Genomic DNA, 27,501 nt, shown 5'->3' with positions numbered 1-27,501 from the left:
TTCAGAAGGCTTCATAGTGTAAACAATATATTTTCTTATCCTACACATCAAAACACAGTCTATGATAAAAATTAAAAAGTTCGAACTGGATTGTAGTAACTGCAATATTCAAAATAGTAACAAAACACATCATCAACTGGAAACATTTATGACACACAATTATTAATTATGAATTAGATGAATATTTTAAAGGTCAATTATATCAATAGTAAATTAATTTCAGCTGCAGGCTTTGTGATAAATTGTCAATCCGCAGCTTACAGACAGAACAAAGAAAAGGAATGCGTAGGATCCCGCAATTTGATACACAGCAAAGTTGTACACAGTCCTGTCGCACCAGTTACTGGGTTCATGAAGAGGCTGGGAAAATGGCGGCTCCCAGACACTGAAAACCCAGTGACTTCCGGCAATAAGCCAACCAATCAGAAATAAGCTGAGTGTTACGTCCATCAGTCGATAGGTCTGAGATACGTATAAATCTTCGTGGATATAAGAATCGTTGTAGGAGTCTAGCTGTCTTCTGTACCGGATGTTCCGCCACATTGTAGCGAGTATCCTTAACACTCCGCTGCACCCTCCCACAAGCAGGTAAATGGGAATGCTGCGCTTGATGGGACAGTCGTTAATATACTTGACACCTAGAACAAGAGAAATAGAAAAGCAGAAAGTACACACACACACACACAAAGAAAAAGCCCGCAGGAATTTAAATTTAAAAATGAAGGAAAATATGATCCAACCATGAAATAAAATGAATGTGTCCATGCATAAATATTTCATAATAAAAATGTATCTTAAACCGATAGGTGCATGTATGTATGTATTTCATCGTTATCGAAATCGCAATAGAAAGTGTTATTTTCCTAAATCCTTGTATTTCATCTTGAAATTAATAATTTCTGCTTAATGTGTCTTTAAAGTTTTGAGTTTAATTTTCTGAGACAAGAATATTTTGATATTTACAATTACTGCACTAGACTTCTATTCATTATTAATTATTTATTTACTGTGGGATTTGTCATAATTCGGACACGTTTGATACCATGTATCATTATGTGTATGTAATTTGTTCAGCTTAAAAGCACGTGGGTTGTGAAACCGCGTATAGGGTCTGGGAAAGTAGCCCAGGGTTCCGATTCACGGACGTGGGGGGGGGGGGGGGGGGGGTTGATATGTGACTGGAAACAAACTTACCTATAAATATCATGGCAACTGGCAACGTCATGGACACGCCCACCAGAACGGTGACTAATACTGCGGATAGAGAACAATATTATAGAGTTGAAATACTGACAGAGGACACGCCCACCACTACAGTAACTAATACTGCGGAAAAATAACAATGTTAAAAAATTAATGTTATTGAATCAAAGATACTGACAGAATGAATACTGGACACACCCACCACTACAGTGACTAATACTGCGGAAATATAACAATGTTATATAATTAAGAATACTAGACACACCATCCACTACAGTGACTAATGCTTCGAGAATATAACAATATTATAGACTTATAGATACTGGACATATAAAAAAAAATACACAGTGAAAAATATATCTACTGTCAAAATTCGACAAAATTGTATAGTTCGTTTGTTTGTGTTGTATCTATACGTCCGATTAAAAACTTTTCCAATTATAGTGGTCCCGTGGGGATCAGGATTAGAATAGGTCCTCAGTAACAATTGCTTGTCGTATGAGACGACTAAATGGGGTTTTCCTTCAGATGAGACCACAAAACCCGAGGCCCCATGTCACAGCAGGTGTGGCATGATAAAGTTCCCTCCCTGCTCAAAGGCCGTAAGCGCCGAACATAGAACTAAATTTTGCAGCCCTTCATTGGCAATGGTGACGTCTCCATATGAATAAAAAATTCTCGAGAGGGACGTTAAACATTATAAAATCAATCAATTTATCCAATTCTATTGAAACACCAGGGGCTAAAAAACATGACCAATGCATGGCGTTCAAGATTGTTATTTCTCGTTACTACCGTAACACAAGTTTTTAAGGTCACAAATACCTCTAATGGATGTTTGGCGAAGCAACCTTGCGTTTCAAAATGATAAGAAAATCATAGAGTGAAAGGTACTGACAGGATCAGCTATTGTTAGACCGTTCTTGACACACTGATTTTTGACTACAGATAACTCCGTTTACCTGATCAGGATACAGGGCTCACGGCGGGTGTGACCGGTCGATAGGGGATGCTTACTCCCCCCCCCCCCCCACCCCCTAGGCACCTGATCCCACCCCTGGTGTGTCCAGGGGTCCGTGTTTGCCCAACTATCAATTTGTATTGCTTATAGGAGTTTTGAGATTGATAACTGTTCGTTATTATCGCCTTTCATTATTGAGTTAGAAACACGGACAGAATCTGCTGTATAGATAAGGGTGTTAAAACTACTGTTAAAATATATCAGCATTATAGAGTTAGGAACACAGACGGGATCAGCTGTATAGATAGGGGTGTTAACTACTGTCAAAATATATCAGCATTATAGAGTTAAAACACAGACAAAATCAGCTGTATAGATAGGGGTGTTAAAACTACTGTCAAAATATATCAGCATTATAGAGTTAGAAACACAGATAGAATCAGCTGTATAGATAGGGGTGTTAACTACTGTCAAAATATATCAGTATTATAGAGTTAGAAACCCAGACAGGATCAGCTGTATAGATAGGGGTGTTAACTACATGTACTGTCAAAATATATCAGCATTATAGAGTTAAAACACAGACAGAATCAGCTGTATAGATAGGGGTGTTAAAACTACTGTCAAAATATATCAGCATTATAGAGTTAGAAACACAGATAGAATCAGCTGTATAGATAGGGGTGTTAACTACTGTCAAAAAATATCAGTATTATAGAGTTAGAAACACAGATATAATCAGCTGTATAGATAGGAGTGTTAACTACTGTCAAAAAATATCAGCATTATAGAGTTAGGAACACAGACAGGATCAACGATATAAATAGGGGGTGTTATCTAGGACCATATAGACGTAAACAGCAAACTATCGACTCAACTTTATGACTAACGAAGAAGTCAGCTTTATGACTAACAAAGAACTCAACTTTATGACTAATAACTCAACTTTATGACTCAAAACTTAATTTTGTGACCATATGGCCAATTAACAACTGAACAGCTCAACTTTATGACTAACTAACAACTGAACTTTATGACAAACTAAAAGCTCAACTTTATGATTCACTTCTCAACTTTATGACCAACAACTAAAATTTATGATTAACAACTCAGCTTTATTACTAAAATATCAAATTCATGACAAACAACTCAAGTTTATGACTAACTGACAACTTAACTTTCTGACTAACTGACAAACTAATAGCTTAACTTTATGACTAACTGACAAACTATCAATTTAACTTTATGACTAACTAACAACTCAACCTTATGATAAACGGGTTGATTTCAGCTTCTCCATCACCGTCAACTTCCCAGATTTATGTAGCAATATTCCATTATCACCTACATATGGTGTTTATATCTCTCAACTTATTCGATACACAAGAGATTGTTCTGCGTATGGTCAGTTTTTAAATCGAGGCAAGCTACTGACAAACAAGTTGATGTTACAGGGATTTCAACAGTCTCGATTAAAGTCAACAATTCTATGGTCGTTATAACCGTCTAGTTTGTCAATACAACCTATCATTAGGTGAAATGCTGTCTGAAGTGTTTTATACCTAATGTTAGACCGTTCTTGGCACACTGATTTTGACTACGGATAACTCCGTTTACCTGATCAGGATATAGGGCTCACGGCGGGTGTGACCGGTCGACAGGGGATGCTTACTCCTCCGTGGCACCTGATCCCACCTCTGGTGTGTCCAGGGGTCCGTGTTTGCCCAACTATATATTTTGTGAAAGGTGAAGATAACGAACAGTGATCAATCTCATAACTCCTATAAGCAATACAAAATAGTTAGTTTATTGCTGATGGGAGTTATGAGATTGATCACTGTTCCTTATCTCCACCTTTCATATAGTATATATAGCTTTGTGGTATATAAAATAAAAACTATCCTAACTTACTTTTTATCGTTTGAGTACACCTAGAAAGTTATACATTGGTTTAGATTGATAATTTATCATCTCATGGATGAATTGTTCATGTTTTTTATATGTCTGACAAAAAAGCCAGGATCGCAGACCATATCCATTCATGAATTACATTAAATTCCTCAAAGCCTTAAGCTGTCTTTCATTTCGAAATCTTTTGAAATGAAATGGAATGATCAATTGCTAATCCGTGTTTGAACTTACGATAAAGTAACATTTGTATTTCTATGGATGTTTTGACATATCATAAAATACATAAAAACTTGATAGAAATGAGATAGTTCTAAGTGTATCTGATGTACCAGGTAACTGCTTTGCAATCGATAACATCTTCTCTGGATGACTTCCAGGTTAAATTCTTGTTTTCCTAATCCAATTTTGCATTGACTTGTAGAATATTTTATCTTTCCTGATCCAATCTTGCATTAACTTGTAGAATATTTTATCTTTTCCTGATTCAATCTTGCATTAACTTGTAGAATATTTTATCTTTTCCTGATCCAATCTTGCATTAACTTGTAGAATATTTTATCTTTTCCTGATCCAAGTTTGCATTAACTTGTAATATATTTTAGCTTTTCCAGATCCAATCTTGCATTAACTTGTGGAATATTTTATCACAAATTGACTGAGTTCTTTTCTAAAGTCTACTCCGTTCAATTGTCTTCTCCTGCCATTTTTATCACAACTGTTGAGCATGTAGAATGTCCATTCCCTCCGCTGTAAGACTATTTCAATTCAATCTTAACCTGTATTAGATACTACCTCACAGAAAACCAACCACATAACTTATCAATGCCATGTTTTGATTGATCGATGCTATATTGTTTAACGTCCCTCTCGAGAATTTTTCACTCAAATGGAGACGTCATCATTGCCGGTGAAGGGCTACAAAATTTAGGCCTATGCTCAGCGATTACGGCCTTTTAAGCAGGGAGGGATATTTGTCGTGCCACACCTGCTATGACACAATACCTCGGTTTTTCCACCATATTTTGCGTTCGGATGTCAATGCACGATTGAACATCATTAGAGCGAACAGCATATATGTAAATGCACAACTAAAACGCTTTCAACTTCGCGCTGTCTGAATGAGAACTACATGTATGCCTAATTAATTACCACAATGCGATTATTTGCAGGTTCCGTCTCGTAAAGTTGTATGTAAATACATCGTCGGAAACCCACGGTTGATTACGCTTCGTTCCTCTCACCATCACAAGTTGAGTTATTAGTTTGTCGTTAATATCTACTTTCAATAAAATATCTAAGTATGAAGCAAAAGTGGACGACTCTGTGGTCTCTTTTATTTTGAGTTCACTGGGATATATCGAATCGACATATGAATGAAAATTATTATTGTTAATAGATAATACGTCGTCAATATATCTAAATGTCGAGTTGAAGGCTACAGCAAGATGTTTTTTCTTCTCAAGTAGAAGTATTTTAAAAATAATTTCTGATTCATAAGAATATAAAAACAGGTCAGTGGGCAAAGGAGCACAGTTCGTGTCCATGGTGATTCCAACAGAGTGTTGGAAGACCTGCTCACCAAAGACCACTAAGATATTGTCAATGAGGAACTCCATCATATTTTTTTTTTCAACTTCAGAGTACTTGTGCGTGGAATCAGAGTGGCGTTTAACAAAGTAATGTTTGGATGACTAATCACTAGATAGGAATATTTGTGTTTTCCATTTTTGTTGAAGAAGAAACTGTCTATGATATCAGAAAGTCTAGTTTTTAATTTATCATGAGTAATGGTTGTGTAAAGTGTTGAAATGTCATACGTTTTGATGTTGTTGATTTGAGAAAAGTTTTGCGATTTCAAATTTGCTAAAGGTTCTTTATAATTTTTTTAGAATCCACATTTGATTTATACCACTTCTGGCATATGTAGTCGCACAGTACGTTTGAAGTTTCTCTTTAGGAATGAATGGACCCATGGGTGATGGAGAAAGGAACGAAGCGTAATCAACCGTGGGTTTCCGACGATGATGTAAATATAGAATAGTACTACATGTAGCACAATGTGTCATCAGTCTGTATTCATGTAGCACAATGTGTCGTCAGTCCACATACATGTAGCACAATGCGTCGTCAGTCTGTATACATGTAGCACAATGCGTCGTCGATCCGTATACATGTAGCACAATGCGTCGTCAGTCCGTATACATGTAGCACAATGTGTTGTCAGTTCGTATACATTTAGCACAATGCGTCGTCGGTCCGTATACATGTAGCACAATGTGTCGTCAGTCCACATACATGTAGCACAATGTGTTGTTAGTCCGTATACATGTAGCATAATGTTTCATCAGTCCGTATACATGTATCACAATGTGTCATCAGTCTGTATTCATGTAGCACAATGTGTCATCAGTCTGTATTCATGTAGCACAATGTGTCATCAGTCTGTATACATGTAGCACAATGTGTCATCAGTCTGCATAAATGTAGCCAACGGTATCGTCAGCCCGTATACATGTAGCACAATCTGTTGTCAGTCCGTATACATGTAGCACAATGTGTCGTCAGTCCGTACGCATGTAGCACAATGTGTAGCACAATGTGTCGTCATTTCGTATACATGTAGCACAATGTGTCATCAGTCTGTATACATGTAGCACAATGTGTCATTAGTCTGTATACATGTAGCACAATGTGTCATTAGTCTGTATACATGTAGCACAATGTGTCGTCACTTCGTATACATGTAACACAATGCGTCGTCAGTCTGTATACATGTAGCACAATGTGTCATCAATATGCGTACATGTAGCACAATGTGTCATTAGTCTGTATACATGTAGCACAACGTGTCGTCATTTCGTATACATGTAGCACAATGCGTCGTCAGTCTGTATACATGTAGCACAATGTGTCATCAATATGCGAACATGTAGCACAATGCGTCGTCAGTCTGTATACATATAGCATAATTCGTCGTCAGTCTGTATACATGTAGCATAATGTTTCATCAGTCCGTATATATGTATCACAATGTGTCATCAGTCTGTATTCATGTAGCACAATGTGTCATCAGTCTGTATTCATGTAGCACAATGTGTCATCAGTCTGTATACATGTAGCACAATGTGTCATCAGTCTGTATAAATGTAGCCAACGGTGTCGTCAGCCCGTATACATGTAGCACAATCTGTTGTCAGTCCGTATACATGTAGCACAATGTGTCGTCAGTCCGTACGCATGTAGCACAATGTGTAGCACAATGTGTCGTCATTTCGTATACATGTAGCACAATGTGTCATCAGTCTGTATACATGTAGCATAATCTGTCATATGTCTGTATAATGTAGCACAATGTGTCATCAATCTGTATACATGTAGCACAATGTGTCATCAGTCTGTATACATGTAGCACAATGTGTCATCAATATGCGTACATTTAGCACAATGTGTCATTAGTCTGTATACATGTAGCACAATGTGTCGTCATTTCGTATACATGTAGCACAATGCGTCGTCAGTCTGTATACATGTAGCATAATGCGTCGTCAGTCTGTATACATGTAGCACAATGCGTCGTCAGTCCGTAGAATGATTGCTTAAGAAGAGGTTGCACAAGGCGAGTTTTCATCCGATATCTAATCGACTCGCGACTAAGCGTCGGAAATACCGGATCATGTCAGCAACTTTTCAATACGATTTGCACGAGGTGTCGGCTGTATACGTCGAATGGAAAATCGGATGATGAAAAACATGCCGTGTGGCCGCACATTTAGACAATGTTAACTCTATTCTTTATTTCTGCGGATACGGAGAGAATGTGGCTTTTATTAGGAATAAAATAATCCAGGTTGATAAATGAGCAATGGTGGTGGAGAATGAGAGGATATAAACCCGGATAAAGTCTGAGGAATTTCCGAGGATAGAAGAGGATTTTATAAGATATGTGAATCATTTATTCTGGAGGCCACTTTCAGGCCCCACACGATTCAGGAAAAACACCTGCGGGAAGCCCTGTGATTCCCCCACCCCCACTTCTCAGATGTAGGGAAATGTGACATCATATTCCAAGATATATAAAATTCTGTCCATTGATATATGGCTTCTTGAATTTTGTCCGTATTAATAATTGATATCTCTAAATTCTTGATGTCTGTCTTTTCTGTCAGATGAATAGCAATTATTTACAAGTTTGATTTTCTCCCAAATAATTCACAAGTTCAATTTTCTCTCAAGTAATTTATTACAAGTTTGATTTGTTGATTTTCTCCCAAATAATTTACAAGTTGATTTTTCCGTAATGTTTTACAAATCTGATTTCCCCCGCTAATATTTTACAAATTGATTTTCTTCCTAATATTCATAAGGCTGATTATAAAATGCATTTGTTCACTGTATTCAATATACAACACACCAGTGCATTTATTAGTCTGTAACTATATGCATAATTCCTTAAAAGGAATTATGCCCTTCTTGAATTTTCATTTACAAATATCGAAATTAAGAGTCATTTAATAAAAAGACCCATGTTGTCGTTAAAGTAATGCCGTCAGTGTTAGCGTAATCTGTGTCTTCCATTAGACGACTGGTGCTGTGGATCACTAGTGAAATTTTGTAATATAGATATTGTTCCTTCGAGGCAAAACAATGCTCATTTAGAAAAATACGTCCTGATCAGGCCATAAAAATACAGAAGGATTTCATTAAGTCTCGGGGAGAATCCCCAATCTATATCTCGCGATTTACATGAGAGAGACTTAAAGCTCGCTCCGTGCCCTTGTAAGGTGTCAGAAACTCGTTACAAATTATTGAAAATCTATCGTCAGTTGAAAATCTTTAAAACCGAAGAATGTTTGAAGTGTTTTCTTGACGATGTTACAATAGGAGTATTTCAATAGGGACAGTGTTAATGAGGAGGGGAACAGGAATCACAGAAATAAATGTTGGCTGCGTTATGTACAACAGAATGAGGCGATCAAGCCAAAGTTTTATTAAACAATACTATTAATTCAGTATTCTTTAAACTTTAAACTACGGCGCTAATTTCGTTCAGTTTGATACAAAGCGACGGTGAACAGTAGACAGTAAATTGAAAAAGAATTTGGCTACTTGTTGAATGTACTCAACGTTAAATTGCCAAAAACTGTTGCACAACATGCATTTTTCAAATTGATAAAATTCAAGTACAGTTATCCAATTTTTTACGCTATTACGAAGCGCTTGTTTTCGTATTTGTCATTTTTCTTCATTTTCAATGGATGAAAAGCTATCCATTAAGTAGTCTAGTATTAAATTCAGCATTTCACAAAATCTATACTCATCATAACGATCTAATTTACCAATACAACCTGTCGTTGGGTCAAATGCTGTCTGAATTTATTTCATACCAATGGTTAAACCGTTCTTTATACACTGATTTTGACAACGGATTACTCCGTTTATCTGATCAAGATATAGGGCCCACGGCGGGTGTGACCGTTTGACAGGGAATGCTTACTCCTCCTCCAAGGAACCTGATCCCACCTCTTGTATACCCAGGGGTCCGTGTTTGCCCAACTCCTAAGTTTATATTTTTTTATAGTAACTATGAGATTGATCACTGTTCATTATCGTCACTTATTCATTCAAAGTGTTACCTTTCAATAATATGTTAAAAACCAAGTGATTGTAATCCATTAAAGAATGCATTTAGGGTTTGGGTGTCACCGTTACAAAAAGTAATAAATTGCGGATTTACCTGTATGACAAATTATGTTTTTACTACGCGACAAAAACTGACAGGTGTTGTGGGAATCGTGACTAGCTTCCTTCAACTGCAACAAAACTGAATCATACATGGAATCGACCTCCTGACCTCTGCCTGCTCGCCAATCAACGGACGTGTTCCATAAGTGTCGCTGATCATCAAACGACTGTAAAATATAGAATAATAGGAAATAGAAGATAAAACTATGACAAAATTTGAACATTTAAACATCTACAGTACTTTTAACTTCAAGTACTGTAGAGAGCAGCATTTTTTATTTGAGGACATTCTCTGAAATATTTCGATGCATAAGAATTGATTAAATTGACGTCAATATTTTCATTAAAACTGGAAAAATGGAACCAAAAAGGTATTAGACTGACGCAAAATCAAATGGTCAATTATTTCTAATTTACGAGTTCCAGTCAATATAAAATTATAATAAAGACTTAAAACTCAAAGTTTCAGAGGAGTAGAAAATAGTAACACAGGCTTAGAAATAAAAGTAAGATCATCTAAAATCCTAACTTTTACCAATGACATTTTTTTTGCAGAATTTGATAATTCGTGAGATGATTACATTCAGTATCATATATTGCTCAACAACTACACCACTCATGCATTGGAATGTTGAATAACGATGTGATGTAATGAGCTTAATCGACATCAAACTAGATGAGTTTCTATCAGAGCTCCTAATTTAGCGTTTTGTCGATATTTCGGCATTCTGAAATAACTATAATGAATTTTTGATGACAAAATCCTTTCAACTTTATAGAAATCATTAACAATCTCAAAATTCTTAAAATCGCTGGATAGAAGTGGCAAAAACTGAGAGAAGCGTTGTCCGATTGCTCTCCAAAACTAAGCTGTATAGTGAAACCGAGCTCTTCACATCCAATAGTCATCATTAGTCAGCATCAGTATTGGGTATTTTGTTACGCCTCCCTATATCCATACGTTGCCTGGTATATCTGTAAGAACTTTACATGAACAGTTTGTCACGTGAGAGGTTTTGCATGGCACGGCGATGATCATTAAATGTGGCACCAAACGGCAACAATGCTGCAACTCTCCCACCTATCATAAATTGCCAATTAAAGGTTCGCGTTTATGGGGTGATTTATTTTGGCAAGACAGAACTCTATTAATTTCGAACATTCCCCGATATAATGAACGAATTTCATTGTTACATTTTCCATCTATCACATGCAAGTAATTATATCTTTGAGAGTCTTTCTCAGAAAGCCAAGCCATGAAACTGAATATTTCATACTGCATAGCGACAGTCACCAAAGTTAGCAACGAATCTCACAACTTCACAGTGACACTAAATCCTGTAAAATTCCGCGGGACTGAAGCACAGTTAGCGGTAGTAAAACCTAGCAATAAACATGACAAATCAATGCGTGTAGTTTAACAGAGCGGAAGTAATGCGTCTCCTTAAAGCATTGTTAGGGGAACTTGAAGAGATATGCTTCATTTACATGGAGAGTTGATACCAATTCCAATATTCATTCAATGCAATTAAAGATGTTTAACGATGTATACGCCTAAGGTTTCGCAACAACTTGTGCCAGTCTTTTATTTACGCGCTCTTTTCCAGGGTTTGGGTTTTCTACTTTTCAAAAGAAAGTTCGGGTATATTGTTGTTACCCTGGCCTGCCCTACCGTCTGCCACACGTTTTTCTTGATCAAACTCCCCTTTTATCTTAAGCATTAACCAGATTTGGAATATGATAGGTGGTGTCCTGTAAATGTGCAACAAGGTTTCGGAATTTTCAACTTTATCCGGGGGAGGGCACATGGGAGTCGAAAACGACAGGTTCCCAGAACTCCTCATACAGTTTATGCAATAGCTAAATCATCTTTTGGAAGATGATAGGCGGTGTCCTGTTGATTTCCCTGTTGACCGGTCACACCTACATTTTGATAAGATAAACGGAGTAATCTGTAGTCAAAATTGGTATGAAAACAAGTTTCTTGTTATTTCTCTAATTATAAAACTGATTTTGAAATCTAAACAGTGTGTGCATACCGAACTCATACGCCACCGGAATCTCACTCTCAACCGTCATTCTGATTTTCCTGCATTGCCGAAAATAGCGTGCATGCAGAACATTATTCGGTTTGTGCTCGTACACTATTACCCAGCACTTTATCATGTAGAACATTACCTGGTTTGAGCTCACACACTATAATCTAGCACTTTATCATATAGAATATTATCCGGTTTGTGCTCGTACACCATAATTTAGCACTTTATGGCAAGGACATGTTGCGAACGTCCCAGAGTTATTGCAGAACGAGGACAAGAAAAAACTCCACGAATACAGTATTGTTACAAAGTACATATGGAATGTCGCTTGCAGAGGGATATTAGCAAGTGCACTGTTTGATCAAAAGTATGCTCTATCATTCACTGTTGTTTAGAGTTTCAACAATAATCAAAATTGAATTCGATTGTAAAAAATAAATTTATAACTGTGCTTTCCGTGGCGAAAAATCAAGACATACAGTATACGACATGAACAACAGTGAATTGACAAATTTTCGGGACGACCCGTCCCTTCCTCGGGACGATAGAGAAAGGAGATCTAGAACTAAATAGAAAAGCAAACTAATACTAAAACTAAACTACAAAAGATGATAAACAAAACGTCTACATATTGAAATTATCGAGATTGATATAGGGCAAGCTGTTCTGATCGAGCGTCACGACTAATACTCGATAATTTCTATATGCAGACGTTTTGTTTGTTATCAGCTTTTGTAGTTTAGTTTTAGTATTAGTTTGTTTTTCTAGTTAGTTCTCTTTCCTATGTAAATATTTTGTCATCTTGAGGAAGAAAAATTTAACAATTTACTGTTGTTCGTGTCGTTGGTCATTTTAGTGCTTTTTATTTCCTTATTATTCTTTTTTTTTTTTACCTCGGATCTATTCTATAGTTGACAGGGGATGCTTACTCCTCTTAGGCACCTGATCTCACCTCTGGTGACTCCAGGGGTCCGTGTTTGTCCAACTATCTACTTAGTATTGCTTGTAGGAGTTATGAGATTGATTACTGTTCGTTATCTTCACCTTTCATCTGACACTTTGGATGTTTTCAGTGCTTTATATATATATATATATATATATATATATATATATATATATATACATGTATATATGTAAATGTTATACGTTACCAATTTTGATGCACCAGATGCGCATTTCGACAAATACATGTAATGTCTCTTCAGTGATGCTCAGCCGAAATGTTTGAAATCCGTATATTATATATATATATATATATATATATATATATATATATATATATATATATAAGCGCACAAAAACACCCTACTTTCTTAAAGTGTCGGATCTGAGAAGATACAAGGACAGTAAAGAAATTTATAAAAGCACTGAAAAGGCCACGACACTGTTGGTTATTTAAAACTTAAATTTTCGACGCAACCCGCGTCTTTATCAAGAGACATATATTACATAAACAAATAACACGAAAAAACGACAAGTATCAAAAATCTACATTGGTAACAAGAGTGATATACTGTTTTACGGAGTGATAAAAATGGTGGTTTCGTTGTAAAGCGTGTTTACTGACGATGGTGTAGAGAGTTTGTACCATGGTCGGGTCGGGATGAAAATAGAACTATTCTTGAAAATTACAATTTAGAGGGAAAACTTCCAAAACAATGTGATTATGGAATAAAATGGTGGGAAGATAATGATATGGAGTGATTAAGTTCAAAACAATATTTGGTAGTCCGTACCATTGATGATTCGGATATGGTAAACAGTGCTGACAACGAAAAATAATATGATTGGCAAGAAAACGATTAAACAACAAACAATGTCAATCAAAAGACACAGATCTAGCATTAAAATCTACAATCCAAGAGGTGAATGGGAGAGAAGTCTAAGGAAAAAGATACGGTATTATATTTCAAGCTAATATATTTTTCAAGGTCAGACAAATTAAAGCCGCATTCTAAAAATTCTGATATCGCAACATAAAGAGCTACGTGAATCCGAACTTATGTTAATTTAGAATAATGTTTTACCATAGCTTAGAGGTCTCCAGATGATGTATTAATGATATACTAGTCTTCATCTGGTCAATACGTATATAATAAGAAAAAAACGTATTGACCTTGAAGACTAGTATATTAGCTTGAAATATAATACCGTATCTTTTTCCTTAGACTTCTCTCCCATTCACCTCTTGGATTGTAGATTTTGTTTAATCGTGTTCTTCTGGTAATCATATAATTTTTCATTGTCAGCACTGTTTACCATATCCGAATCATCAATGGTACGGACTACCAAATATTGTTTTGAACTTAATCACTCCATATCATTATCTTCCCACCATTTTATACTATTATAATAATCACATTGTTTTCGAAGTTTTCCCTCTATCTGATTTCTGTAATTTTCAAGAATAATTCTATTTTCATCCCGACCCGACCATGGTACAAACGCTCTACACCATCGTCAGTAAACACGCTTTTAACTAACGAAACCACTATTTTTATCACTCAGTACAACAGTGTATCACTCTTGTTACCAATGTAGATTTTTGATACTTGTCGTTTTTCGTGTTATCAACAGGGGATGCTTACTCCTCCTAGGCACCTGATCCCACCTCTGGTGTGTCCAGGGGTCCGTGTTTGCCCAACTCTCTATTTTGTATTGCTTATAGGAGTTATGAGATTGATCACTGTTTGTTATCTTCACCTTGTTTATGTAATATATGTCTCTTGATAAAGACGCGGGTTGCGTCGACAATTTGAGTTTTAAATAACCAACAGTGTCGTGGCCTTTTCAGTGCTTTTATACATGTGTATTGTGAAGATTGATATACCTGTCCTATGTATGTTTTCTCCTTCCTGACCTGATTTCAGAGCGTATGGAAATGAACATAATTAGAACAAGAGTTAATTGTCTGTCACTTGAGTGTAATTAAGGTATCAACATTCTAAGTAAAATTGTCGTAGACGGATGTGTGGGCAAGGTAATGGCAAATAAAAATAAAGCCCCAGGTGAAGTAAAATTCTTTCAGGTATGTTAATCACTGTCTGATTATCTTATCAAATAGAAGGTACGATTGAGCGATGTATTCACTTTATACCGACAATTTATTCGTAGACGACAAGATCCGAAAATTGTCATTTCCGACCTTGAAATCTGGTAATGTCCATGTTTTTCGCGTTGTCCTTGAAAATTATTTTACATTTCAGTGTATAGACAATTGAATGGAAATTATGGTCTATATGTGTCAATAATTTTTCACCTGACTAACTCTGTTGTAGAGTTTTGAGTTCATATTCCAATGTTACGCGGAAAAGTTGACAGAACTTGTAACATTTACCACGATATCAAACAACGTACCCGGCGTTCCACGTGTCCTAAATCAAAAACGACACTTGTCAATTTTCAATCAATAATATAATTTAATTGTCGTTTAAAGCCCTCGAGAGAAGGGAAAGAGAGATCACTAAAACGACGAACGACAAAATTAATTAGAATGTCAAAATTTTCGGGGTGACCTGTCCCTTCCTCAGGACAAACGTTTTATATGATGGCTAAACATACAATTTGATTGATTTTATGTTGTTTAACGTCACTCGTGAATTTTTCATTAATATGGAGATGTTACCATTGCTGCTGCAAAATTTCGGCCTATGCTCGGCACTCACGGCCTTTGAGCAGGGATGGATCTTTATCGTGCCACACCTGCTGTGACACGGGGCCTCGGTTTTTGCGGTCTCATCCGAAGGACCGCCCCATTTAGTCGCCTCTTATGACACGCACAGGATACCGAGGACCTATTCTAAAGATGATGGCTAAAGATATAAGATGTACAAAAATGCTAGGAATAAATCTACACAACCGTATTTACGCTACAAATTACATGTTTATTATTCTTAGCTGGCTATAGAATGTGCTAATTTAGGACACGTCCTATTCGTCAGATGATCCACAATGTGTGATGTGATATAAAATGTGTGTGGTTGCGTGCACGCGCGTGTGTGTGTGTGTGTGTGTGTGTGTGTGTGTGTGTGTGTGTGTGTGTGTGTGTGTGTGAGTGCGTACGTGCCTTTATTCGCCGAATATGTTGCATCTGTAACATTGCGATTTATATAAAAACGTACATGTTTTGATGCTCATAAACTTGTAATGAAAACCCATAAAATATCTGAAACACAATTATCTTGCGCGGCATTCACATCTTATTGTGAAAATAAAAGAAACAAAAACCGGAACTTTTTCCGACAGATGAAACTTGCTGTTCTATAAGAACTCTTACTATATGTAACTTGGCTGTAAACGCGTTCTTCAATCAGTTCATCCGGTACTGACGTTAACATAAACAATGGAGTTTTTTTTAAAATTTGCTTTCATTATCGGAGCAGATGACGAACCTCGTGTAAGGTTTCTTACCATGCTGGCGACTGTAACATTTCCAATAATGACAACTAAACGACACTTACATTCATTGGTTTTTGTTTTGTAGTTGAGATTATGGTGGGGAATGTGGTGGTGGTTGTTACGCTGTTGCAATGGGTATTGTGGTGGTGACTTTGGTGGTGGTTGTTATGCTATTGCAGTGGAGATTGTGGTGGTGACTGTGGTTGTGGTCAGTTTTAGTGGAGATTGTGGTGGTGATTGTGCTGGTGGTGATTATGCTACTGTAGTTGAGTTTGTGGTGGTGACTGTGGTTGTGGTCAGTTATATTGTGGTGGTGACCCTGGTGGTGGTTGTTATGATGTTGTAGTGGGGTTTGTGGTGGTGACTTTGGTTGTGGTCAGTTTTGTTGTTTTAGTGGAGTTGGTGGTGGTGACCGTGGTGGTGGTTGTTATGATGTTGTAGTGGAGTTTGTGGTGGTGACTTTGGTGGTGGTTGTTATGATGTTGTAGTGGAGTTTGTGGTGGTGACTTTGGTGGTGGTTATTTCAGTCACGATCATTAATCTTTGAAGTATTATTTTTAATTTGACTAGATAATTGCTTTACGACTAGGTGAAAATTATTGCTTGATAATATATCTGACCAAAAACGTACAATTTAAACATAGGGTGATACATTAAAATCGACTTTTTAACAGTCTTGCTACTACAGTAATGAATAGCACAGCTGAAATATATCAGATATCTGCAACCTGTGGAGAAAACACTATAAGGAGGAACACCTAACACATTAGATGATCCTGTTGATGAATATGTATTAGATGATCCTGTTGATGAATATGTATTAAATGATCATGTTGATGAATTAGATGATCCTGTTGATGAATATGTATTAGATGATCCTGTTGATGAATATGTATTAAATGATCATGTTGATGAATATGAATTAGATGATCCTGTTGATGAATATGTATTAGATGATCCTGTTGATGAATATGAATTAGATGATCCTGTTGATGAATATGTATGAAATGATCATGTTGATGAATATGAATTAGATGATCCTGTTGATGAATATGTATCAAATGATCATGTTGATGAATATGAATTAGATGATCCTGTTGATGAATATGTAAGGTATCTAGAGAGTGGTCCCAGTCTACTTCTGTGTATGATCCGATATCGACCGGGGAAATACGTCAACACATAACTAAATGTCAAACGGGAAAGCAGCTTGTCTAGATCTTCTTATAAATGAATACATCATATATCATTTACGTATTTTTTTTCCCAACCATATATCAAAATCTACATATGTTCCTAGAATATAATCTCTATCTAGAAGGCCAAACAAACATAAATGTCATACTAAAAATTACAGAGTTAATATAGTGACTTCTGCTATAAGCAAATTATTCGACAAGGTTATTCTGTCTCCCACTGAAAACGATTTAACTGAGACACACATTTCATATCCACACCCAGTTTGGAATTAGAAATGATCGTGCTGCTGTACCAGCTTGTTATTTCTCGAAAGGAGTTATTGCCAATTATGTATCAAAATGTTCTCCAGTTTTCTGTACTTTCTTAGATAATGAAAAGGTTTTAAAAAGAATATGCTACAATGGTCTTTAATTTAAGTTTCGTGAAAGTACAATATGAAAAATCTTAAGATATTGTTAAAATGATAGTAAATGTTTTGTATCATTTGCTGAGATAATTTCGTCATTTTACAAGATGTTGACCAAAGAAGAGTTTTCAGAGCCGTTATGTTCCTTAAGTATATGGACAATCCCTTAAATGAAATTTGTAAGTTCAATTATGGGGCATCTTCGTGTGACATACATGTACCATCTACTGTAAGCAGATGGTACTATCATGGTGAGTACTTCTCCTCTTCAAAATTTGTTAGTTATTGTAGAGCTCAATGCTTACCAATAAACACTTCATTACAATCCATGTAAAAATGTTTTACTAGTGTTTGGCTAGTCTAAAAATTAATTTCTAAAGCATAGAATGAACTTTTTTCATCATATCATACCATATTGTGATAGTGTCATATGTGCAGATTGTCTACTTCATGTGGCAAACTGACAGATCGTGCGTGCATGACCACAATAACTTAATGCATTTATCGTATGTAATTGATGTGAACATAATGAATAGTGATAAAAAATTAAGAGTAGTGCAAACACGGACCCCTGGACATACCAGAGTTGGAATCAGGTGCCTAGGAGGAGTAAGCATTCCCTGTCAACCGGTTACACCTGCCGTGAGCCATATATCTGGAACAGGTAAACAAATAAACGGAGTAATCTGTAGTCAAAATCATAGTGTAAAGAACGGCATCATTTGCTATTAAACATGTCAGAAATACTTTTACCCAATGACAGGTTGTATTAGTAAATTAGATTGTTATAGCATAAAATTTTCAAATCGCTGACTTTAAACGAGACTACGGAAACCCTTGTAACATCAACTTATTTGTCAGTAGCCTGTCCTGATTAAAAAACTGACCATATTGAGAACAAGCTCTTACGTATCAAATCAATTGAGAAACATAAACACCATATGCAGGCGATAATGGAATATTGTAACATAAATGTGGACGATGGAGAAGCTGATGTCATAAATTTGATTTGTTAGTTTGCCGTTAACGTTTAATTTCGGATGTAGAAGACTCTTTATTATAATTTATTTCTAATGAACACATTAATGCTCATTGTTTATAGATAAAATGTCGTCGATAAATAGCATTGTTGAGTTGATGGCCACAACGGGAGATTTGTTCTTTCCTTTTCATGTAGACACTTTCTGAATATATTCTACTAAGTATGAATATGAAAAACAGGTAAGGAATGCAATTGGTGCGCATAGAAATTCCAACAGAATGTTGTAAGAGCTGATCACCAACGACGACGAAGACATTGTCAATGTCGTTTTTTTCACCCTTTATTTACAAACATAGATACATTGCTGAATCCAATAAATGTTCTACCAAGCCCCTATCTTTGCTCCTCAAGAAAATATTAACTCTTATGCAGGACAAACTTCAAACGCACTGTGCGACTATGTATGCCAGAAGTGGTGTAAATCAAATGTGGATTCTATAAAATTCTAATAAATCAAAAGTACGTACAATATATCCTTCTGTGTTTAGTAAACCAGAAGGGATAAAAGAATTAGATAGGTTACATGAGAAATATGTTTTGGTTTCACTTGACAAAGCTTGTAACAGCATTGTTTTAGTTTGTAAGGCTCATTATTACAACTGTATTTAAAACGAACTTGGCATTAAGTCCATTTTGGTAATCGTGCTTCTACTCCAGCTGCCCTTTCAAAAGATGAAATTCTTCAAAACTCCGCTTCGGTTTTAGGCACATTGGTATCCCAGTCGGTGGGTTGAATGAATATGAGTTACCGTACCTATACTTGATTCCTAAACTACATAAAACCATTTACAAAGATACATCACTGGATCCAGTTAGTGCTCTACCAAGCCCTTATTTTTGCTTCTCACGAAAATATCAACAACTGTGAAGGAGAAAATTCAAACTTACTATGCGACTGTATATGCGAGAAGTGGTGTCAATAAAATGTGGATTCTAAAAAATTCTAAAGAACTTTCAGTAAATTTGAAATCACAAAACTGTTCTAATATCAACAACATATTAAAACGTATGACTTTTCATTACTTTACACGACCATTCCTTACCCTAAACCTAACCCTAACCAATCACTTTACACGACCATTCCTCACAATAAATTAAAAACTTTTTATAAAGATTGAATACTTTTTGAAACAATAGACAGTTTCTTCTGCAATAAAAATGGAAATATTTATATATTGTGATCAGTCATTCAAAAATCACTCTAACATCACTCTGATTCTACGCAAAAGTACTCTGAAGTTGAAATAAAAATATGCTGGAGTTCCTCATTGACAATATCTTTGTAGTGTTTGGTGATCAGGTCTTCCAGCAGTCTGTTGGAATTCCCATTGGCTTAGCTAACCTGTGTTTATATTCTTTTGAAGCAGATGTTATTAACAAACTTGTACGTGAGAGGAAAACACCTCATACTGTGGCCTTCAATGCGACATTTCGATATATCGTCGATTTTTATCCATTAACAATGCTAATTCTCATTCATATGTTGATTCGATATATCCTTGTGAACTTGAAATAAAAGACACCACAAAGTCGTCCACTTCTGCTTCGTACTTTTATTGAAAATATATATCAACGGCAAACTATCAACTCAACTTTATGATAAATGGAATTATTTCAACCTTTCCATCTTCCCATATTTTGTAGCAATATTCGATTGTCACCTGCATTTGATGTTTATATCTCTCAATTGATTCGATACGCACGAGCTTGTTCTGCGAACGATCAGTTTTTAAACCGAGGCAGGCTACTGACAAACAAGTTGATGGTGCAGGGGTTTCAACAGTCTCGTTTAAAGTCAGCATTTCACGACTTCTTTGGTCGCTATAAGAATCTAGTTTGCCAATACAACGTATCATTGGGTCAAATGCTGTCTGACTTGTTTCATACCAATTGTTAGGCCGTTCTTGACACTGATTTTGACTATGGATAACTCCGTTTACCTGACCAAGATATAGGGCTCACGGCGGGTGTGACCGGTCGACAGGGGATGCTTACTCCTTCTAGGCACCTGATCCCACTTCCGGTATATGCAGGGGTCAGTGTTCGCCTAACCCTCTATTTTGTATTGCTTATAGGAGTTATGATATACATCACTGTTCGTTATCTTCACCTTTCATACTAGAGATCACATTCGTCGCCAATGGCCTACATTTTTCATAATGCTATGCGAGTTATTCCTCCCTGATTACAGAGGGCGCGCAGCATATTGCGGTCCATAGTTAACGGTGTCATATTAGGAATAAATAGAAAAGAAAATTTACAATTTTTGATTTCAATCAATTGCCAATTGGTGTACATTTAGCAACACATAGTTTTGTTCAGTGTGAAACGATAAATTGATAAATAAATGTACATGTATTTATTGGTTGTACATGTGTTTTAAGCATATCTTATTGCATGTTGTTGTTTTTTTTTTGGTTGTCGAAAATATTGATAAAAATTAATGCGAGAAAACTTATAAATATTATCAGTGACTAAAATATTTTGTTCAGTTATACTATTTTTAAGTCATTACTTAAATCACATTCTTTCATTGTGGAATTTCAAAGACAAACATTTCGTTTTTTTTTTTGTTTTTTTTTTATATCTATAAACATTCCATTGCATTCACAATGTGTTTCAAAATTAAAATGATCGTGCATTTGTATGCTTACTATATTTTACTGATGTCCTGGCTCGACTGGGATGTAGCTATTGCGTTGTAGTGAAAGAACCTATCGTGTAAGAAGACGGATTTTTAAAAAGAACTTTTTAAACATGTTTATTAAATAAATTTTCGTGTTTTCTAAGTTCTAGTTTTAATGATGAAGTGTGTATTATTAAATGCATTACCGTTATTATGAGCATCACCTTCAAGCGCACTTCGACAATTTTGTGCGTTTATCTAACCCACATGTTTATGATATAGCGTGTATCATTCAAAACACCATCCCTGGAATCGGGCGTGTTAGTTCATAATATTTGCGGGGGACTTCATCCGTAATGTTGGAAGGCTTCACCAATCATCCAAGCTGTTGCACCAATTATTGCGACCTGGATCTACTCGGAAAAGGCGAGCGTGGATTAGCAGTAATTAATTGTAATTGGTGTAGCCGCGGGCGTGAATGTGTGACGTAACGACACCAGGTATGGTAAGCAGAGCGGATAATTGACTAGAGATAAACCAGGTGAATTTAGGGCACGGGACCATGAAAATACTTCGACATAAGCGGGGTATTCGATATTATCATAAGTTTTTTAAAATCATTTATATAGGGAAAACGGACGGGACCGGTGGTCGACTTCGACTCAAGCAGGGTATTCGAGATAAACCATATTCGAGATACAGATATTTTACTGTAGTTTCTAAATTATCTCTTGCAGCATGATTGTATGGTAATAGTTTCAAAGGAATGTACATTGTGTAATAATGTTTCAAATCAAAACATGCATGTGCTGAGTTGCTTCAATATACAATGTATCACTTAGACCTTCAAAACTATGGTTATTTTGAGAACGAATGTATGTAATTCGCTCTAGCTAGTTTTGTGTATGATCAATCTTTAAATCAAGGGTGGCTACAGACAAATTTGATTTGATGTTTCAGGAGTTTCAACAGTCGTCTTGCTTGGTATTACGTCATAATCACTAGTACTAATGCAGGACACTGTATTGTGTAGGGTATCACAAGACTAGGATGAAATTCAAACCATAAATTCGTAAACTGAGATTAATTAAAGAGATGTCACTTTGCAACATCTCCGCCATATTTCATAAGGGACTTCTGGGATTGGTGACCAAACATTTTCTAGATGAATATGCAGATTTCGAACGGACGTTTTCTCGCGCTTTTGTCATTAAAATTTGCAGTACAAGCCAGCGCAAATTTATGTAGATGCTAAAGTTCCTCGTTGACAATATTTACGTAGTTCTTGCTGATCAGGTCTTTCAACTGTTAGTTGGAATACCTATGGGTACAAATTATGCTACATTAGCTGACATTTTTTGTATTTTTATGAGGCATAATTTATTCAAAAGATCATACATGAGAGGAAATAAATCTCTTGCTATGGCCTACAACTCGATATTTAGATATATTCATTCTTATGTTAATATATGCCAGTGAACTTGAAATAAAACACACCACATAGTCTTCCATATCTTCTTCGGGATTTAAATATTTATTGAACATACTTGTCAACGACAAATTATTAAAACTACGTTATGACAAACGAGATTACTTCAGTTTGTCCATCGTCAACTTCCCATATGTGTGTAGCAATATCATTCCATTATCACCTGCATATGGTTTTTATGCTTCTGCTTACGGTGTGTATGATTCTTAACTGAGTCATGTTCTGCGTATGATAAACTTTTACATCAAGGCAGGCGACTGGGAAATAAATTAATGTTATAGGGATTTCAACAGCCTCATATAAAGTCAGCATATCGCAAATTCTATGAGCGTTATATTGATCTAATTTGCAAATCAAAGATCTTACTGTCTTGAATCCTGTCTGACGTGTTTCAGTAGTAGGGCCGTTTTTACACTCCAATTCTGACAATGGATTACTCCGTTTACCTGATCAAGATCAAGATAAAGGGCTCACAGCAGGTGTGACCAGTAGACAGGGAATCCTTACTCCTCCTAGGTACCTAATCCCACCTTCGGTATATCGAGGGGTCTGTGTTGGTTTCTTAATTTTGTATTCTTTATAGGAGTTATAACATTGATCACTGTTCGTTATCTCCATATGTTTGTAAATACAGAGCATTTATGTACAGTGATTCTACATAAATGTTGCTTACATTCAGTACCCAGATGTATCACAATTTGACATAGGTAATCATTGTATTTTTTACTTGAATCATTACACAGGGAAGCATTGATGAGAAGATGTCAAAAATCTCAATATTGTATTTGATCTGATATTTTTTGCGAGAATTAATTAAATCTCAATACTGTACTTTGATCTGTTATCTTAAATAAAATATCAATATTGTACTTTGATGTGATATTTTTGAAGCGAGAATTGGTGAAATCTCAATATTTCACTGTGATCTGATAATTACTCCTCCTAAGCACCTGCTCCCACCTTTAGTATACCCAGATGTCCGTGTTTGTCCAACTTTCTATTTTGTATTGCATATGAAAGGTGAACAGTGATCAATCTCATAACTCCCATGAGCAATACAAAATAGAGAGTTGGGCAAACACGGATTCCTGGATATTCCGGAGGTGGGATCAGGTGCCTAGGAGGAGTAAGCATCCCCTATCGACCGGTCACACCCGCCATGAGCCCTATATCTCGATCAGGTAAACGGAGTCAAAATCAGTGTGCCAACTTATAGGAGTTATGCGATTGATTACTGTACGTTATCTTCACCTTTCATTTTTAAAGCGAGAGTTGATGAAATATGAATATTGTACTTTGATCTGATATTTTTTTCCCCATAAAATCTCCATATCGCACTTTGATCTGATATTTTTGATAGAATCTCCATATCGCACTTTGATCTGATATTTTTGATAGAATCTCCATATCGCACTTTGATCTGATATTTTTGAAGGGAGAATTGATATATGTTGAGCAATCATCATGCGGCGGATCCGCCTGACATTGAGCAATAATGACGACTTGATGGCCGTCAAGAGAGATCTAAAACTCGTTAGACACAGCTTTATGGTGTAAATTGGAGGCAAACTTGTGGTGGGAGTGGGTAATGTGTGATACAATACACAATGCTTATTACGGGGATATAAGTCACGTGACAGGGTTCTGTTTAGAACAGTGGGTTACTGAGGCACATTTGACTGTAAATGTATATGACATGATACATCACTCTGTCAGAAGCAGAATAAATATACATTTACGGACTTACTTATAGTTCCTTTGCCACCGTGACTGTATTAAAACTATGACACCAGACACTTGTTCCTTCATCAAACGTTTAGGATTTTCTTTTTATAGAATTGAGGTTAATCTGATTAAAATTAGATCTTTTGATCCACTCACCTACGATCGCTACACAAAAACTGAACGATTGTAGGTGAGCGAATCAAAAGATCCAATCTTGATTAGAATGGAAATGAGAGGGCTAGTCTTTTGAGTGAGACATTATAAACAGAGGTTCTCTCGTTCTCTCTCTTTCTCATTATGTTTCCCCTCTTCCAGCTTTTGTAATGTCTGTCCGTCCGTCTGTCACAAAATCTTTTGAACGCTTATCATCCTATATGGCTTATCCGATGGAGTTGAAACTTTGTACAATGCTTCATTGCCATTTGTAGATATGCATATTGGTGGGTCAGGAGGATCCAATTATTTTCATAAAAGTTATAGTGGATTCAAGAGGGGTGGAGGATGGAGATTAGCTTGTGAACACTTATCCTCCTATATGGTTTATATGATAGACTTGAAATTTTATACAATACTTCAATGTCATTTGTAGATGTGCACATTGTAGGGATAGGAGGATCCAATTGTTATCCTTATATTTATAGTGAATCGGAGGGGTAGAGGGTGTAAAATAGTTTGTGAACACTTCTCCTATATGGTTTATTGGAATTCATAATGTCGATGTTCCTGCTAATGCGTCGTTATTCTCTATACCATGCCGTATATTAAGGGGAGGATGTTTCATGTGGAGCACTTCCAATTTGGGGAGTTGGGGGAGACATTTGTTTTTCATAAAAACAATCTGTAGTTTCAATGTACATTAATGTGAAAAGCATGTACGAAAATGTGTGGAAGCGAGATCACTGATCAAATTAAATAATAAGAAATGGTATAGTTCAATCTAATCATGAATTGAGAAACTTAAAAAGAATAAGATGTGTTTGTGAAGCACTGATGCCCCCTTGTGACAGCAAATGAATAACGGCCAATGTTCAAGTTTTTTCAAAAGTAGATTAAACGTTAAGGTCAAGGTCCCTAGATCAAAACTGTTGGTACCAAAAAAAAAAAGTCTTATCACAAGAAATATACATAGGGAATATGAAAGCTTTATCATAAACCATTCAGAAGTTATAGCTAAGGGTAATGTTTTTCAAAAGTTGGTCCAACCCTAAGGTCAAACTTTTTGGTGCCAAAAAGAAAGGTCTTGTCACATGAAATATATATATGTGAAATATCGCAGCCATATCACCATCCAGTCAAAAGTTATGGTCACGATTAAAGTTTTTTGCAGACAAACAGACGGACAACACGACAGATTGACGGAAAGACACACAAAAATGTATGCGTCCTAATCTCCGATTGCAAGGACATAAAATAGTTGAAACCCAGTAACGTCCATTCTAATAACAAAAAATATGAACTCTAATTATCTCCTTGATTTGTAAGTTTTCTTGGCTATAACATTCGCCATAATGAGTTTTCAGGATCGAACGTCTTTAATTAATTGTATCACACCGATACGAAAACCATCACATATATTGGCCTTCAGATCGGGTAATACAAACAATAAGTCCCAGTTTCAGGGTGTTTGCTATTAAGTCTGAACAACATGTTGCTAAGGAAACATTTGTCATTAAAAGTAGAAATCATAGGATTTCAGGAGACCTTAATTACAGACACGTTTCCTTGTCAAGGTGGTCCCTGGGAAGATCTCTGACTGTCTGGGAATAAGCTTTCAATTTACATTATCGCTGGTGTCGTCTCTATATGCAAAACTCATTTAATCTACGTATACAGTGTCAAAAGTGATGATCCGCTTCGTTAATGATTTATGTGCACACATCCCCTCCAAAAAATCGACATGTGCATTTTATTATTGAAAGAAAAAACCCATTAATGACACATTACTAAATATCTAATTTAATTTCTAAGCTTACACGTCGACTAATGAAAAGAAAAGTCTGTATCCATAATTGTACTCACCACCACGGTACTAGCTAAGATCCGCGAGGTCTGGGGGTGGTCCTTTTGTATCACAGTTGGTTGGGCCACCACGGGAGGCCCTGTCCGCTCTCGTTTAGAGCTGGTCTGCTTCCTACGGATTGACCTTTTGATCGAGTTCCGGTTTTTCCGGACCATTGTTCCTTGCCTAGAGAGGAGCGACATTTTCACTTCTATATTTTAGGCGCGAATTGATTTAAGAAATATTTTCATTCAATAACTTCACGAAACTATCGCTGCACAGAAATTAGAAATAATTTTCCGAAGCGGAATGGAGATTTTCATATACAGCAGACGTTACAATTCCCGGTGGTGATGACCAATGGCTTCACTGTGAATGCGCGTCCATGCTCTGTATAGTCTGTCGCGTTTGGAAGAAAGAAATATAGTATTTTAAAAAGCAGTGAACATATCTAACTGGCACGCTTTGACAGTTTTACTGAAATCGATATGCAGGTGGGAAAACGGCTGAACACAACAATGACCACCCGTTTTCTGTCATTAGTCGTGCTATGACCTTATGCTACTACAAGCAGAAGCGCTCAGCTTGTAAAATCCAACACTTTCATTATATATATGCTATTTAAATTCTGTGATGAAAATGAGACCAAGAAACCTGCCTTTCGACGTGGAGTATGATGAACAAATCTTGTTAAAAAATCTATAGAGTTAGTTTTAGCGGTAATTTCATAAAAGGTTCTTGAGACCACATTTTGTTCATT

The 27,501-nt window shown here is 36.2% G+C and overlaps 1 protein-coding gene across 1 annotated transcript; it reads right to left on the bottom strand.

The window, feature by feature from the left end:
• Window positions 1-14: 14 nt before the first annotated feature.
• On the bottom strand, window positions 15-27,132 carry LOC125679856 (transmembrane protein 272-like). Its single transcript, XM_056153695.1, has 4 exons — window positions 26,762-27,132; window positions 9,810-9,984; window positions 1,195-1,254; window positions 15-638 (listed from the first exon to the last, which is right to left on the bottom strand). The coding sequence occupies exons 1-4, from the start codon at window positions 26,942-26,944 to the stop codon at window positions 220-222; spliced, it is 837 nt and encodes a 278-aa protein (XP_056009670.1). The 5' UTR covers window positions 26,945-27,132; the 3' UTR covers window positions 15-219.
• Between the last annotated feature and the right edge of the window lie 369 nt (window positions 27,133-27,501).

The sequence above is a fragment of the Ostrea edulis genome, chromosome 2 (assembly GCF_947568905.1).
Source record: "Ostrea edulis chromosome 2, xbOstEdul1.1, whole genome shotgun sequence".
In the NCBI taxonomy this organism is placed as follows: Eukaryota; Metazoa; Mollusca; class Bivalvia; order Ostreida; family Ostreidae; genus Ostrea; species Ostrea edulis.
Note: the sequence above shows the minus strand (reverse complement) of the source record. Positions and strands in the feature narration are given on the sequence as shown.